Source organism: Scyliorhinus torazame, chromosome 7, assembly GCF_047496885.1.
Source record: "Scyliorhinus torazame isolate Kashiwa2021f chromosome 7, sScyTor2.1, whole genome shotgun sequence".
In the NCBI taxonomy this organism is placed as follows: Eukaryota; Metazoa; Chordata; class Chondrichthyes; order Carcharhiniformes; family Scyliorhinidae; genus Scyliorhinus; species Scyliorhinus torazame.
The window spans coordinates 99,244,509-99,260,936 of NC_092713.1; the positions used below are offsets into that span (position 1 = coordinate 99,244,509).

The following is a 16,428-nucleotide window of genomic DNA, read 5'->3' on the forward strand; positions in this document are numbered from 1 at the left end:
AGAGAAATGGGGAGCGAGGGAGAGCGAGAGCGCAGGAGGGCGGCGGGGGCGAGACCAGGGCGAGGGGGCGGCCGGGGCGACCGGGGCGAGGGGGCGGACGGGGCGAGGGGGCGGCCGGGGCGAGGGGGCGGCCGGGGCGAGGGGGCGGCCGGGGCGAGGGGGCGGCCGGGGCGAGGGGGCGGCCGGGGCGAGGGGGCGGCCGGGGCGAGGGGGCGGCCGGGGCGAGGGGGCGGCCGGGGCGAGGGGGCGGCCGGGGCGAGGGGGCGGCCGGGGCGAGGGGGCGGCCGGGGCGAGGGGGCGGCCGGGGCGAGGGGGCGGCCGGGGCGAGGGGGCGGCCGGGGCGAGGGGGCGGCCGGGGCGAGGGGGCGGCCGGGGCGAGGGGGCGGCCGGGGCGAGGGGGCGGCCGGGGCGAGGGGGCGGCCGGGGCGAGGGGGCGGCCGGGGCGGCGGGGCGGCCGGGGCGAGGGGGCGGCCGGGGCGAGGGGGCGGCCGGGGCGAGGGGGCGGCCGGGGCGAGGGGGCGGCCGGGGCGAGGGGGCGGACGGGGCGAGGGGGCGGACGGGGCGAGAGGGCGGACGGGGCGAGAGGGCGGACGGGGCGAGAGGGCGGACGGAGCGAGTGGGCGGACGGAGCGAGTGGGCGGACGGAGCGAGTGGGCGGACGGAGCGAGTGGGCGGACGGAGCGAGAGGGCGGACGGAGCGAGAGGGCGGACGGAGCGAGAGGGCGGACGGAGCGAGAGGGCGGACGGAGCGAGAGGGCGGACGGAGCGAGAGGGCGGACGGAGCGAGAGGGCGGACGGAGCGAGAGGGCGGACGGAGCGAGAGGGCGGACGGAGCGAGAGGGCGGACGGAGCGAGTGGGCGGACGGAGCGAGAGGGCGGACGGAGCGAGAGGGCGGACGGAGCGAGTGGGTGGACGGAGCGAGTGGGCGTACGGAGCGAGAGGGCGGACAGAGAGAACAGTGAGAGTGAGAACAGAGAGAGAGAGAGAAAGAAAGAGAGTTCTAGCGACTAGAGGTGACCCATGTGGTCTTTCCAATCATTTTGTGAATTTAATTCAACAAATACGTTCTGAAGAAAAATTCATAATGTAATGATTCAGATTTAGGAAACGATCATACAAAATTTAACAACAGGAGCTTGGCCATTCTGAATGCCTGAATGGGAGAACAAGCTGGCTAGATGGCGAACTGTGTATGATGAAAGCAAAAAAAACAAATTCTTTTTCTTTTAAGTGCACATCAAATCGGGGTCTTTCGGTGGCAACATGTAGGTGAAGGTCTCAGATTAGGTGGCTCCTGCTAGAATCTCTAGTTTTGGACTTTTATGCCCGGTTTCAGGGGTATTTTGTGAATGAGTTGGAGTGGGAAGTTATAAGGAAGACTTGAAATGTCGAAGACCCAGAGGAAGGGCAGTACGGCAGCAGTGGTTAGCACAATTGCTTCACAGCTCCCAGGTACGATTCCTGGCTTGGGTCACTGTCTGTGTGGAGTCTGCACGTTCTCCCAGTGTGTGCGTGGGTTTCCTCTGGGTGGTCCGGTTTCCTCCCACAGTCCAAAGACTTGCAGGTTAGCTGGATTGTCCATGCTAAATTGCCCTTAGTGTTGGGTGTGTTTACTGGGTTATGGGGATAGGGTGGAGGTGTGGGCTTGGGTCGGGTGGTCTTTCAAAGAGCCGGTGCAGACTCGATGGGCTGAGTGGCCTCCTTCTGCACTGTAAATTCTATGGTGATGAGAAGGACGCTGGAAAGAAGGGGGCGAGCGAACGTCCGCCGTCGAGTGAGGCTGCGAGTCCTGTGGGAAAAAAGATGGTGGGGGTTGGGTCGACGGGTGGGGCCGTTCACCTCACAGTGGAAACTCTGACCGAGGTGATGTCGGGGGAGTTCGAGAGGGAGGGGGAGACGATGACTGCGATAAAAGAGTGGGTGGAGGAGGCGATTGCCCTGGTAAAGGCGGCAGTGATGAAGACGTCGGTCGAGGTGTGGGAGCAAGAGGAGAAGGTTCCGAGGCCCAGCGAGTACTTCACAAAGATGTTTGCTGAGTTGATGGGGAGGGGGAAGATTCCTCCTGCTACGAATTGAGCAAGGGACATCACATTGGTCGCTCAGGCCAAAGCCTAAAGCGAATGAGCCACTAAGGGTGGTTATAGTCTGTTTCCACAGCCCCCATGTGAAGGAGGTCTTGAGCTCAGTTTTAAGGAGACAATTAACTCTCAAAAAACGTTTGACTGTTGTCACCTCTGCTCTAAGAGTAAAATCTCTTCAGATTCTTCATCCACCTACCTCCCTGCAAATCACAAACCAAGTAACAATGTGCATAAACAACTGCAATAGATGGAAGATGCAGCTTCTGCAATTCCAAGATGCAACAAGGCTTCTGATGAGGCCAATGATGGAATATTGTATTCCTCTTCAGCAGACTGCTGAGAAATCATTCCCTTGCTTTTGGACTCTGTAGCCAAAGAAAACCAATTGATTTGATAGGAGCTAGAGTCCACATTTTATAACATCAAAGGAATATAGCCAGGTTGCTAGTCCAATGATAAAAGTTACTGGCAATGAAGTCAGAAGTTGATGCCAGAAAAACGGCAGTTGTACATCAATAAATCAAGATTGTGCGTAAACACAAAACATCTGGACAAAATGCCAGCAGCAATACTTCATACAGTGCTTCGCCTGCCTGTGGAACTCTGTCACTGGCATCATCTGGAAGTTTAAATGCATGTAAAGCTAGCCAACATTTACTAAACTAAGGTTGAAAGAGACAAAGTATATGAAGTCTCTCAGTTGCCCACTTGTACTCCGGTACAATTTCTTTATCTCTTTCTATGCTTGCAGTGCTTACCAAGGGACACTTTCATCTGTCCTTATTGCAGTTATTTCTGCCCTTCCTCAACAATATAATTCGATATGCAAATCCAGCATGGAAACTATGCTTCAGGTTCTTGTGTTTCAAAATACAATTCATGTGTAAACTGAGGGGTAACAAATAGAGCATAAATATTCTGCTGCCTTTTGCAGTTTTCCAATAAAATGACGGTGCATGTTCACATCTGGCACTTGCACTGCACGCTTAGAAAACAATAATAGTATCGATGATCCAGGCTCATCTACCTACATGCACACTGTTGCAAGGAAGAATCTACCAGTGGTGAAAATAGACCTAACATGAATTCATCATATATCCGTGGTTAAGAATATTCAGATGGCACGTAACAGGTTAACATTCTCTCCTGCAAAAAAGCTGCATGCTATTATTCCTTCAATTTCACACAGACCTATCCCTGTATGTTTCAACTTGCCCAGGGTACCATGACTACAGCTGTGATGAGATGCTGCCTGCCCTTGTAGAGTGATCAAAAGATAGACTGAAATTCTGTTTCCAAGAGCAGTCACATCATTGCAAGTTTCTCCCCCCCCCCACTTCTTCCTGGACAGACTTTAATGAACAACTGATCGAAACACAGAGTCTCCAGAGAGCAACTGCACACCCTCAGTCTTCCTTTTTGATCTGACTCCCTTTGGAAACGTCAGTTCAGCCTTCAACTCGCGAGGCACTGACTTGATTGATATCTGCTCTGATGTGCTTGAGCACTTTGAACTTCACATATTAAAATCCCATCAGACCAGCCGGCCTCTATTCCACTGAGCAGCTTTTGCTGGTGAATGCAGAACATAAAAACAGTGCATTTTTGGCAGCTCTTTGAATTTTATATCAAAACCCAGACTTCTAGCAAATTCCAAATCAACTTTATTCAGACTGGCCTTATCATGCAAAACAGATTTTTTCGAGATGTTTCTGCATATGGAAATTGGAAAGGAAATAGATTCTCAAACAAGGTTTCTAATTTCATCAGGACAGCTCTTCTCCATTAATCTACTGATTGTTTTTCCTTTCTCAAAGCAGTACATGCTATACTTCAGAATGGTTGATCTCGCCTTCCCCAATCTCTCATGGAGGACTGACTGATGCTCTAGAAAGGGTGGACGGCCTGTTAAAGCTACAGGCAATTTTTCATGCCTGTGTCTACTGCCGGCAGGCAATTCTTATTCTTCCATGTGAAACATCATACTAAAGACAAAACCTGACCTTGTCTGTCCGCCCACATACACTTTCAGACAGAAGAACAGCAATCACTGACTTTTTCCCCCTAATAGCATTTGAGGCTAATTGTGGCACTCCTTGCTGGTCAAGTTGACATCCGTATAGACTAGGATTCAAACCTGGAATCAAAGTTTGATCATCTCAGTCCTTAAAAAGCGAACATCTATCTATTCAACAAGCCGATATTTACATTATAGGTAGCTAGGGTTGGTAGGCAATTTGACTATGGGACATTACAGCTCAACCCAAGTCTACTCTCATCTATCTAATGTTGAAATGTTCATTTTACATCATGAGCAGGACCTCTGGTTAATTTTTCTCCTCTTAAACCCAGGGATAGGGCTAACTAGTACTCCATTGCAACCCAAGGAGAAATCAGTTGACTCAATACTTAGGTATGATGTGGAGATGCCGGCGTTGGACTGGGGTGAGCACAGTACGAAGTTTTACAACACCAGGTTAAAGTCCAACAGGTTTGTTTCGATGTCACTAGCTTTCGGAGCGCTGCTCCTTCCTCAGGTGAATGAAGATGAACATCTTGTCAAGGTCATCCCCACACCCCCACTACTTGCCTTCAAACAACCGCATAACCTCAAACAAACCATTGTTTGCAGCAAACTACCCAGTCTTCAGAACAGTGACCACGGCACCACACAACGCTGCCATGGCAATCTCTGCAAGACGTGCCAGATCATCGACATGGATACCACTATTACACGTGAGAACACCACCCACCAGGTACGCGATACATACTCGTGCGACTCGGCCAACATTGTCTACCTCATACGCTGCAGGAAAGGATGTCCCAAAGCGTGGTACATTGGCGAGACCATGCAGACGCTGCGACAACGAATGAACGGACATCGCGCAACAATCACCAGGCAGGAATGTTCCCTTCCAGTTCCCTTCCGGCCTCAACCGGGACCTGGGATTCATGTTGCATTACATTCATCCCCCACCATCTGGCCTGCGAAATCCTACCAACTGTCCTGGCTTGATACAATTCACACCTCTTTAACCTGGGGTTACCCCATCTCTGGATCTGTAAAGATTAAATCACCTGCTAAAGGTCGCATTCCAAGCATTGTTTGGCATCTTTGAATTTGTCTATATACATGTTTCTGGAACATACCTCTTCATTCACCTGAGGAAGGAGCAGCGCTCCGAAAGCTAGTGACATCGAAACAAACCTGTTGGACTTTAACCTGGTGTTGTAAAACTTCGTACAATACTTAAGTGACATAGTAGAGGGTACTTGTGCTTTTAGAACGGATTCTCATCACAAGTAGGTACCAATTGCAGAAGAATAAAGAAAAACTGCAGAAATTTATTCTCAAAAACCTTAAAGTCAGATAAGTCATAAAGCCACCGTCATTAATTGGATCCTCTGGTGTATATTTTTAGCACTCATTCCTTTCTTGACAAGTCCTATAACTGCTACCAGCTTATCGGACAATCAATCTCAGAAATGACTGCATTAAGCTAGTTTAATTAATGTTTATATTAGGCCCAATGAGGCAATTCAACAATAAATCCAAACACACCAGTCTGCATTTAGAAATGGATATATTTTCTGTAACTAAGTGCTGCATAGTTCAACGAGTTGCTACACTGGTGTCCATTTTGAGATATTTTCATTGGTTAAAATCTAGCAGTTTATCAATTGATGTGGGCTGAGTAGCATGCTGGAAACAGGCCAAAAAGCAACTATCTCAAACATCCAGACAGGTGGCAAAAACAGGTTTCTATATTTCCTCTATTCTAATGAACCAGCCCATTACTGGAAATGTCCACATTCCATTGCTTAGAACTTAGCAAAGACACTTATTGTGAAGTCACATCTAAATGGTTATGCTTGGGTAACCAATGCAGCTTGCTCGATATGACTGCTTTGCAAATGCCAACAGTGGGAACCCTTAATTATCCAGCAATCTGCTTCCACTTAAAGGCAATCTACAATCTAACTGCCCAAATTTCCCCCCACATCATACTTTATAATTCACTCAGTTATCAGTTGTTTGGTTGCTAGTTTGTCTGGCATTTGGAGTGATAAGAAACAAATAACTAATGAGACATCCAATGTAAGTGAGAGTTCTTAAAACAGCCACACAGTCAAACAACTGTTCCAACTCTGACTGACATTGTGGCAGATAAAAGTAGGAATAATAATTTGTTGTCTATGAAATGAAGAAGCTAATTTCAACAGAAACTCCCAATGTGTCCCAAAGACTGAACTACCAAATGCAAGAAAATGAATAGTTAATTGTCAACAAGGGCTGCAATAAAGCCAAAATGGAACAGTTACACCTCACCTTAAACAGCAGTTGTGATTCTGATGCAAGTCTTCCACTGTCAAATATTTAACATCCAAGGTTCATGCATTAAAAAAAACCCTGTCATTTGTAAAACATGTCAGAAGATGAACCGTCTAAAAATCGTATCACACCACCCCTTCAATTGAAGTGATGATAAAAGTGTAGAAAAATTAGGTGACCTCATCAGGAAGAATTTTAGAGTGCTCATGGTTTTCATGGTCTTCCAGGTTTCCTCCTGTAAGCAGGCAATTCTAAAGAGCTGCATTTAAACAAGAGTCAGCACTTTTAGCACAACGAGAGAGAAAGCAGAAAGGAATGACTTGGAAGTCATATTTGAGTGACTGCACCGCATCTGAAACTTCCTATTATACAAATCACTCGTGCAGTGTATATAATCATGGACAGATTGACTGCTGGAACGTATAAAGTGGGGAAAAAAATACTCACTCCATCATTGAAGCTGGAATCGTGCAGCAGTCCTGGATGGCCGTCAATGGTGATGTCAAATGAGCCGTGTAGGATGCCTCTACCACCTGCTTGTTACGATTCACTACATCGAGGTAGCGATTAAACTTCTCTCTTATCTTTTTAGCCAGCTGCCAACAGAATGTAAAGCACAACATAGGATGAACTCATAGCAATATTAATGTCCTAATTGTAATGTTCTCTATGTTCATGGATGGCAATGTCTTTGTGGTTGAATCAATTAGAGAACATACAGCTTTGTTAAAGAACTATTTATTAACTAACTAAACACTATAAAAGTTTTTATGATGTGAACGACAAGTAGTTGGATACTATGGCTAAATAGAAATAATTATGATTAATTAGTATTAATTACCATTGACGAAGGAGCTACTTGATATGCGACTGGACTTTATGCCTGCTACCCACGTTCTGCTGCACCCCTGGTTTGTTCCAGTAACGTTCTATCATCACGCCACCTAGTGGTCGGATGTTAGAATCTCCGTCTATGCATACGGCACCTATCTTTACTGACAGTTTGGTTGTTAATTTATACACAAATGATATTCTACATATCATTACACTAATTATGGGTAAAATTATACTTTTTGTTTATGAAAGAGAATCATTGAATGTTTATAGCACACAGGAGGACACCATTTGGCCTGGCGAATCTGTGCCATAGTAATGAAGTCATTGTTGAATGATAAATATGCTTCCAGCATTTTGCTTTGGACACTGTTCAGTCCAAATACAATTCTACATACCGCCTCGACATTCTACTTATACCTCCCAAGGATTTGCTGCCCAGGTGACAGTCCTACTTCCATATCTAATATAGCATTAACAGCCCAAGATAAGGCAGCCAATTTGTGTTGAAATGTTCAGTTTTGTGTCTGTGCCCTTTTAAATTAATTTCAAGTGGAATTCCTCCTGACAGCAAAGAGCGGGGTTGGAGAAAAGACTTTCATTCAATTTGTGTTTACTGAATTGGAAACCACATCAGAAATGAATGGACAGCACAATTCAATCCTTTGGTGCCTCCAAAAAGCTAAAAGAAATAACCAGGGAAAACCTAGGCCACCACCCAAGGCCATGAAAAATACAGGACCCCGTTTCCCCCAAAATTTAATGACATGGCCAGGACTTTACATAGAGTGGGGAGGATGGGGGTGGGCAAATAAAAAAAATTGGGTCAGATCGGGGAGGGTGGCATACCCAGTGCCTTCCCACAACTATCATTTCACCAACATTATAGAACGCCCTCCTACACATTGATCAGTTGAGGCCTTTAAGTAGCCAATTAAAGGGCCCATCTAGACAAGTTGAGAGAGGAGCATGCGAGGGGGGTGCATGAGACCTCTGCCATGTGGACTGGGGGGGGGGGGCTCCTGGTTGGGCATTGTCTAGCACAGGGAGGGCTGCCTCATGGAAACCACCATCCTTCCTCTCACCAGGGCCTACCTGACTGACCACAATGGCCCCAACCCCACTTACCTCAGTTCCGGGATGCCATCTGTGATGCTGCACTGGGTGAAGTGCACTCTCAGCAGTGAGCACGGCACCATGTGGCACTGCTGGAACTTGAGCTGCCAGCCCTCTGATTCGCTGGAAGCCCTTAGAGGCTGGACCGCATCCTTTAAAGGAATGGGAGCCCCGATGCCACGCATTTAATTGTTGGATGCAAGTAAAATCTGTTCAAAGCTCTCAGTCGGCAGGATTGCCCCTGACTTTCCAGTCGGTGGATGGGTCCACCGCTACCCCTATGTAATCCCGGCCATTATGCGGTATCTAGCTGGGCAACTGAAAATTTCAACACAAATTAATTTGTGTCACATAAGAACTAGGAGCAGGAGTAGGCCATCTGGCCCCTCGAGCCTGCTCCGCCATTCAATGAGATCATGGCTGATCTTTTGTGGACTTAGCTCCACTTTCCAGCCGGAACATCATAACCCTTAATCCCTTTATTCTTCAAAAAAGCTATTTATCTTTATCTTAAAAACATTTAATGAAGGAGCCTCTACTGCGTCACTGGGCAAGGAATTCCATAGATTCACAACCCTTTGGGTGAAGAAGTTCCTCCTAAACTCAGTCCTAAATCTACTTCCCCTTATTTCAAGGCTATGCCCCCTAGTTCTGCTTTCACCCGCCAGTGGAAACAACCTGCCCACATCTATCCTATCTATTCCCTTCATAATTTTATGTTTCTATAAGATCCCCCCGCATCCGTCTAAATTCCAACGAGTACAGTCCCAGTCTACTCAACCTCTCCTCGTAATCCAACCCCTTCGGATCTGGGATTAACCTAGTGAATCTCCTCTGCACACCCTCCAGCGTCAGTACATCGTTTCTCAGGTAAGGAGACCAAAACGGAACACAATACTCCAGGTTATACCTTATACAATTGCAGCATAACCTCCATAGTCTTAAACTCCATCCCTCTAGCAATGAAGGACAAAATTCCATTTGCCTTCTTAATCACCTGTAAACCAACTTTTTGCGATTCATGCACTAGCACACCCAGGTCTCTCTGCACAGCAGCATGTTTTAATATTTTATCATTTAAATAATAATCCCTTTTGCTGTTATTCCTGCCAAAATGGATAACCTCACATTTGTCAACATTGTATTCCATCTGCCAGACCCTAGCCCATTCACTTACCTATCCAAATCCCTCTGCAGACTTCCGGTATCCTCTGCACTTTTTGCTTTACCACTCATCTTAGTGTCGTCTGCAAACTTGGACACATTGCACTTGGTCCCCAACTCCAAATCATCTATGTAAATTGTGAACAATTGTGGGCCCAACACTGATCCCTGAGGGCCACCACTAGCTACTGATTGCCAACCAGAGAAACACCCATTAAACCTCACTCTTTGCTTTCTATTAATTAACCAATCCTCTATCCATGCTACTACTTTATCCTTGATGCCATGCGTCTTTATCTTATGCAGCAACCTGTTGTGTGGCACCTTGTCAAAATACACAATTGGTTCCTGCTTGGTTTGGCACTTGAGTTCAACTCTTCATTTGAACAAGTAAAATACACAATTCATAAAAAGAGACATTTAAAAATAATCTGCAAACAAAAACCATTGGAGCAACACACACATAATGAGACATTCTTCACCAGCTCCAACAATGTAATTACTTCTACCTCTCCAATTCACACAAGTGTGCCATGCTTTTGAGTCGTTAATATACAAAAGCAACTGGCCTTGTACAGAAAAGGGATGGGGGTGGGGTAGTGGGGGCTGCTGCTGCTGGCACACCAAAGGTTGTTGCCTTTGACTGAGACCCCTTCTTGAAAATGTGTGGATGTAGGAAGATTTCAATATCAAGGTCAGATGCAAGTCTTCCACCATCAAATAATCAGCTTCATCATTAAAAATTGTCTTTTGTAAAACATTTCAGAAGCTGAATGGACTCAAAATGGTACTACACCAAGACTTGGCTCCTTCAATAGAAGAGAAGGTAAAAGTGCAGAAAAATGCGATATCTTTACCAACAGTTAAAAACAGTGGCACGACCTGCAATGAATGTCAAATTGTGCTCAGAATATTCAGAAAGCAACATCAAAGCACAAACTGTTTAGCTATTCTGTGCTTACATTTGCATTACTTACATAAATGCTGAAAACACCATGAATTTTTTATAAAGCGCATATAAATTTTACGGAGTCTGTCTCATCTATAATTGTTAACCATGATTAAAACATTAAATTACAGGCCCCTATCAAGAGCAAAGTAGAAATTAATGTTTGGTTGGGGGGGGGGGGGGGGGGGGGGGCGGTGGCGAAGCCCTGGAAGCACTTCTTTGATCCATAAGTGTATGCCTTCTACATTTTTCTGTAATGACGCTAAATTTTGATTTTCACCTGCAATTCAAACATTGCAGGAACTCCGAACTGAAAACTGGCATTTAAAAAAAAATTCTGCAGTGTTGTTGTTATTAGATTTATTTTCTGTATGATGTGAAAATGCCTGAAATGCAAACAAATCATTTTAAGCCAATCCATTTCAATGCTGTGTGGCTTGATTCTTCTAAGATACATCTAATTAATTAACTCGCATATCACTAGCTATGGGCTTCACCCGAGATTTACAGAGCTCAAAACGCTGTGCTGCCACAGAAAATTACAACTGGCTGCTAGGCTCTAAACATGGTTCAAGCAGATGCAGTCAGGGAGTTTATCATACCTATGGCACCTGACTAAAATGCAAATCATGCACGTGTAAGTACAATACCCCAAATCTTCTAAATCTCTTAGGACATCATCCCTATGCCCGAATACGTCTCTGTCTATAATAGCAACACTGCCCAAGTTACAGGGACGCAGGTGCAAGTTTCCTGCATGGTGGCACAATGGGTAGCACTGCTGCATCACAGCGCCAGGGACCCGGTTTCAATTCCGACCTTGGGTGACTGTGTGGAGTTTGCACATTCTCCCCGTGTCTGCGTGGATTTCCTCCGGGTGCTCCGGTTTCCTCGCACCATCCAAAGATGTGCAGGTTAGGTGGATTGGCCACGCTAAATTGTCCCTTAGTGTCCCAAGGTGGTAGGATTACAGGAATAGGAAGAAGGATTGGGCCTAGGGTGCTCTTTCTGAGGGTGAGTGCAGGCTCAAGGGGTCAAATGGCCTCTTTCTGTACTGTAGGGATTCTATGAATAGTTTTCTTTCCTTGTACAAAAGTCCAGCTGCGGATTCTCCAACGGTGGGATCCTCCGCTTCGCCAGCAGCGCACCCATGCCCACGGGTTTCCCGACGGCATGGATGGCCACAATGGGAAACCCCATTGGCCGGCTGCTGGAACGGAGGATCCCGCTGCCGGCGAGTGCATGCCACGTCGGAAAACGAGGCTAGTGGGACGGTCAGTCCTGCCCCAGCTCTTACTAATTTCCAAGGATCTTACGTGATGGAATATTATTTACGGTCTTATCACAAATATTAATTAGCTTGGTAACTTAGTCCTGCAGTCCTCTTAGATTCTACTACAGGAGAATTTACTTCAAAGAAGACAGCACTTAGAAGATTGCTAGGTTTAAGTATCTCGGTCTAAATTTCAAAGCTTATTTTGAAGACCTTTACTTGGCCTCCCCCCACAACCTCCCCAAATTTTCTTCAGGCATTGACTACTTCCTGGGACCAGAGGCAAAAGCCACACATTCTTGTACTTCTCCCAAATGGTAATTATTCACATGCCAGTTTTGACAGGGAGTGCTGGAAGGTTATTTGGCCTCGCAGCCATTATTCAAATCAGATCCTGAAATCTGATATACTTATTTTTTTTAGATTTTATAAATCAGGGGCAAAGGTGTACAGTGTGCTGAGGAAACTTAGTCACTAAAGGTTTCAGCCCACCTTCACAAAAATGCCATTTATTTGTTCTGTGTAATTATCGGACTTGACAGACAGGGAACATCAGGTATACTACCTTCATTAAGCCTTTCTTAGCGGGGTGAGATGATAAATTGTTGGCTACAGAATAATTCAAATGATTTTCTAGTCTATTGCAATGGCAGGATTCCCAGCATGAAATGATATATTCATTGGGATCCAACAGCAGAGATTGTTTTGCAATGCCAAGATTGTTTTTACTTTGATTTTGTGAAAAATTTAATTATTTGAAACACCTTTAAGTCATTTCAACTAAGATCAATTTTTCAGTTCCTTTGCTGCGCCACAAGGACCCAAAGCAGAAATTGCAGCAACTCATTGTGGGAGGGAGGAAGGGAAAGAGAGAATGGGCATCCTGCCATGCTGACAAAATCTGCTGTATTTATAGTGCCAATCTGATAAACTGGATGTGGTAATACCAGGTACTGCAGTACCTGAGAGGTGGATGCCCATTGGCTAGACCTAGGAGTCTACCATTGGCTAACGTACATAGCTCCGCCGTGAGAGGCAGGGTATAAGAACCAATGCCGCCCCAGCAGCCTTCACTTTCTGTATCGAAGCTGCTGGGTACAGTTCTAGCTGATTAAAGCCTATTAGTTATAACTCACCTTGTCTCGAGAGTAATTGATTGTGCATCAATTTAATCAGCTATTACTTCTGAAAGGATGGATCTCCGCATCAAGCCGGAGTGCCTTCAGCTCAGCCCCCATGCAGACAACTCCGCTGCTATCTTCAAGCACTGGCTGGCGTGTTTTAAGAGCTTCGTCGACACGGCCGTCAACACCCCCACGGAAAGGCAGAAAATGCACCTTCTACGATCCCGGGTCAGCCCTGCAATCTACCCTCTGATCGAGGAGGCGGAGAATTATGCTGCAGCTATCGAGCTGCTAGAAGGATATTACATCCGTCCTCTGAACCAGGTCTACGCCTGTCACCTGCTGGCAACTAGAAGGCAGAGCCCAGAAGAAACACTGGAAGACTTCTATCGGGCTCTACTAGTGCTGGGCCGAAACTGGCTGCCCAGCAGTTACGGGGAACGAGCACACAGAACTTTTAATTTGGGACGCTTTCTTAGCAGGTATGACTTCCCCCGACATCCGCAGAAGGCTCCTTGAAATGGACACACTGGGCCTCACTGAGGCACGGGCCCTGGCAGGGTCCATGGACGTTGCGTACAAAAACGCATTGGCTTTTGCTCCCGGACGCACAGCATCCCCCCCCCCCCCCCCGCCCCCCCCGGGCTGCGTGGCACCTCTTCGCGGCAGCCCCCCAGACTTTCCCCGTTAACCCCGCAGGCCTGCGCGGCAAGACGGCCCGTTTTCACCGCCAGCCAACACAGCTTGTTCTGCGGCCAGGCGAATTATCCCCTTGCGCGCTGCCCGGCCCGCACCGCCACCTGCAAAGGGTGCGGCAAGAAAGGCCACTATGTCGCGGTCTGCCAGGCCCGCGCCGTGGCAGCGGTCTCCAGCGACTATCGGCAGTCTTTGTTTCAGGTCCCGGCCGTCCAAGGCCCACCGCCTCCCTTCTATCCCCAGGCAACGTGCGACCCACGGCCGCGGCCATTTTGGCCCCCCCGGCCACCACGCTGGATGGGTTGGCGCCGCCATTTTGTCCCTCGCCGCCGCCATCTTCTGCATCCCCGGACTCCATGTGCGACCTGTGGCTGACCCCATCTTGGATGGGGCCTCAAGCCCCCAGCACAGCCGACTCCATGCTGCCCGACCAGAACTCCCCCTTGCTGCAGCTGGCCTCCGTTACCCTGGACCAGAGTCGGCCCCGGACGCTAGCGAAAGCCACCACAACGATCGCCATCAACGGCCACGTGACGTCGTGCCTGATCGACTCCGGGAGCACGGAAAGCTTTGTACACCCCGACACGGTAAGGCGCTGGTCTCTTGTCACCCATCCCGTAAACCAACGGATCTCCCTGGCCTCCGGGTCACACGCAGTGGAGATAAAGGGGTTCTGCCTAGCGAACCTCACTGGCCAAGGCAGGGAATTCCGCAATTTCCGCCTGTACGTTCTGCCGCACCTCTGCGCAGCCACCCTTCTTGGGCTGGATTTCCAGTGCCACCTACAAAGCCTGACTGTTAAATTTTGCGGCCCTATACCCCGCCCCCTTACTGTCTGCGGCCTCGCGACCCTTAAGGTCGACTCGCCTTCCCTGTTTGCAAACCTCACCCCGGATTGCAAACCCGTCGCCACCAGGAGCAGACGGTACAGTGCCCAGGACTGTACCTTAATCAGGTCCGAGGTCCAAAGGCTGCTGAAGGAAGGGGTCATCGAAGCAAGCAACAGCCCCTGGAGGGCTCAAGTAGTGGTGGTAAAGACCGGGAGAAACATAGGATGGTCATCGACTATAGCCAGACCATCAACAAGTTTACGCAACTGGACGCGTACCCTCTCCCCCGTATAGCCGACCTGGTAAACAGGATTGCGCAGTACAAGGTTTTTTCCACGGTGGATCTTAAGTCTGCCTGTCTACCACCAGCTGCCCCTCCGTCATGGTGACCGCCAGTACACTGCCTTCAAAGCAGATGGGCGGCTCTATCACTTTTTAAGGGTTCCCTTTGGTGTCACGAAAGGGGTGGGGTCTCAGTCTTCCAACGTGAGATGGACCGAATGGTTGACCGGTACGGCTTACGCACAACGTTCCCGTATCTTGATAACGTCACCATCTGCGGCCATGACCAGCAGGACCACGACACCAACCTCCGAAAATTTCTCCAGACCGCGAATATCCTTAATCTGACCTACAATAAAGAGAAATGCGTTTTTAGCACCGACTGTCTAGCCATCCTAGGCTACGTAGTGCGAAGTGGAGTCATAGGCCCCGACCCTGAACGCATGCGCCCCCTCATGGAGTTCCCCCTCCCTCACTGCCCCAAGGCCCTAAAGCGGTGCCTCGGCTTCTTTAGCTATTATGCACAATGGGTCCCTAATTACGCAGGCAAGGCTCGACCCCTGATCCAGTCCACAACCTTCCCCCTGTCGACGGAGGCCAGCCAGGCCTCCTGCCGCATCAAAGCGGACATCGCAAAAGCCACGATGAGCGCCATCGATCAGTCCCTCCCCTTCCAGGTCGAGAGCGATGCGTCCGACGTAGCTCTGGCGGCCACCCTCAACCAAGCGGGCAGACCCGTGGCTTTCTTCTCCCGTACCCTCCATGCTTCCGAAATTCGCCACTCCACGGTCGAAAAGGAGGCCTAGGCCATAGCAGTAGCTGTGCGATACTGGAGGCATTACCTGGCCAGCAGGAGATTCACTCTCCTCACGGACCAACGGTCGGTGGCATTCATGTTCGATAATGCAGAGCGGGGCAAGATTAAGAATGACAAGATCTTGCGGTGGAGGACAGAACTCTCCACCTACAATTACGAGATCTTGTACCGTCCCGGGAAGCTGAACGAGCCTCCTGATGCCCCGTCCCGCGGCACATGTGCCACCGCGCAAGTGGACCGTCTCCGAGCCCTCCACGAGGACCTCTGCCACCCGGGGGTCACCCGTTTCTTTCGTTTCATTAAGACCCGCAACCTGCCCTACTCCATCAAGAAGGTCAGGACAGTCACCAGGGACTGCCGAATCTGCGCGGAGTGCAAACCGCACTTCTACTGGCCAGAGAGAGCGCATCTGATAAAGGCTTCCCGTCCCTTTGAACGCCTCAGCATGGATTTCAAAGGCCCCCTTCCCTCCACCGACCGCAACACGTACTTCCGGAATGTGATTGACGAATACTCCCGGTTCCCATTTGACATCCCCTGCCCGGACATGACCACGGCCACCGTCATCAAGGCCCTCCATGGTATTTTTACACTGTTCGGTTTCCCTGCATACATAAACAGTGATAGGGGGTCCTCCTTTATGAGCGACGAACCGCGTCAATTCCTGCTCAGCAAAGGCATCGCCTCCAGCAGGATGACAAAGAACAAACAGAGAACAAAGAAATGTACAGCACAGGAACAGGCCCTTCGGCCCTCCAAGCCCGTGCCGACCAAACTGCCCGACTAAACTACAATCTTCTACACTTCCTAGGTCCGTATCCTTCTATTCCCATCCTATTCATATATTTGTCAAGATGCCCCTTAAATGTCCCTATCGTCCCTGCTTCCACTACCTCCTCCGGTAGCGAGTTCCAGGCACCCACTACCC

At 48.7% G+C, this 16,428-nt stretch overlaps 1 protein-coding gene across 3 annotated transcripts in view; it reads right to left on the bottom strand.

Annotated features, from left to right (window-relative positions):
• Window positions 1–16,428, bottom strand: part of cachd1 (cache domain containing 1) — a 262,478-nt gene that overhangs the window by 94,226 nt on the left and 151,824 nt on the right. For all 3 annotated transcript variants that reach the window (XR_011948199.1, XM_072511136.1, XM_072511134.1), the window contains exon 3: window positions 6,863–7,011. Coding sequence is in view for 2 of the 3 variants with exons in the window: in XM_072511136.1 (XP_072367237.1) it covers window positions 6,863–7,011 (149 nt within the window). In the remaining variant the exon portion in view is untranslated. The remainder of the gene's footprint in view (window positions 1–6,862; window positions 7,012–16,428) is intronic.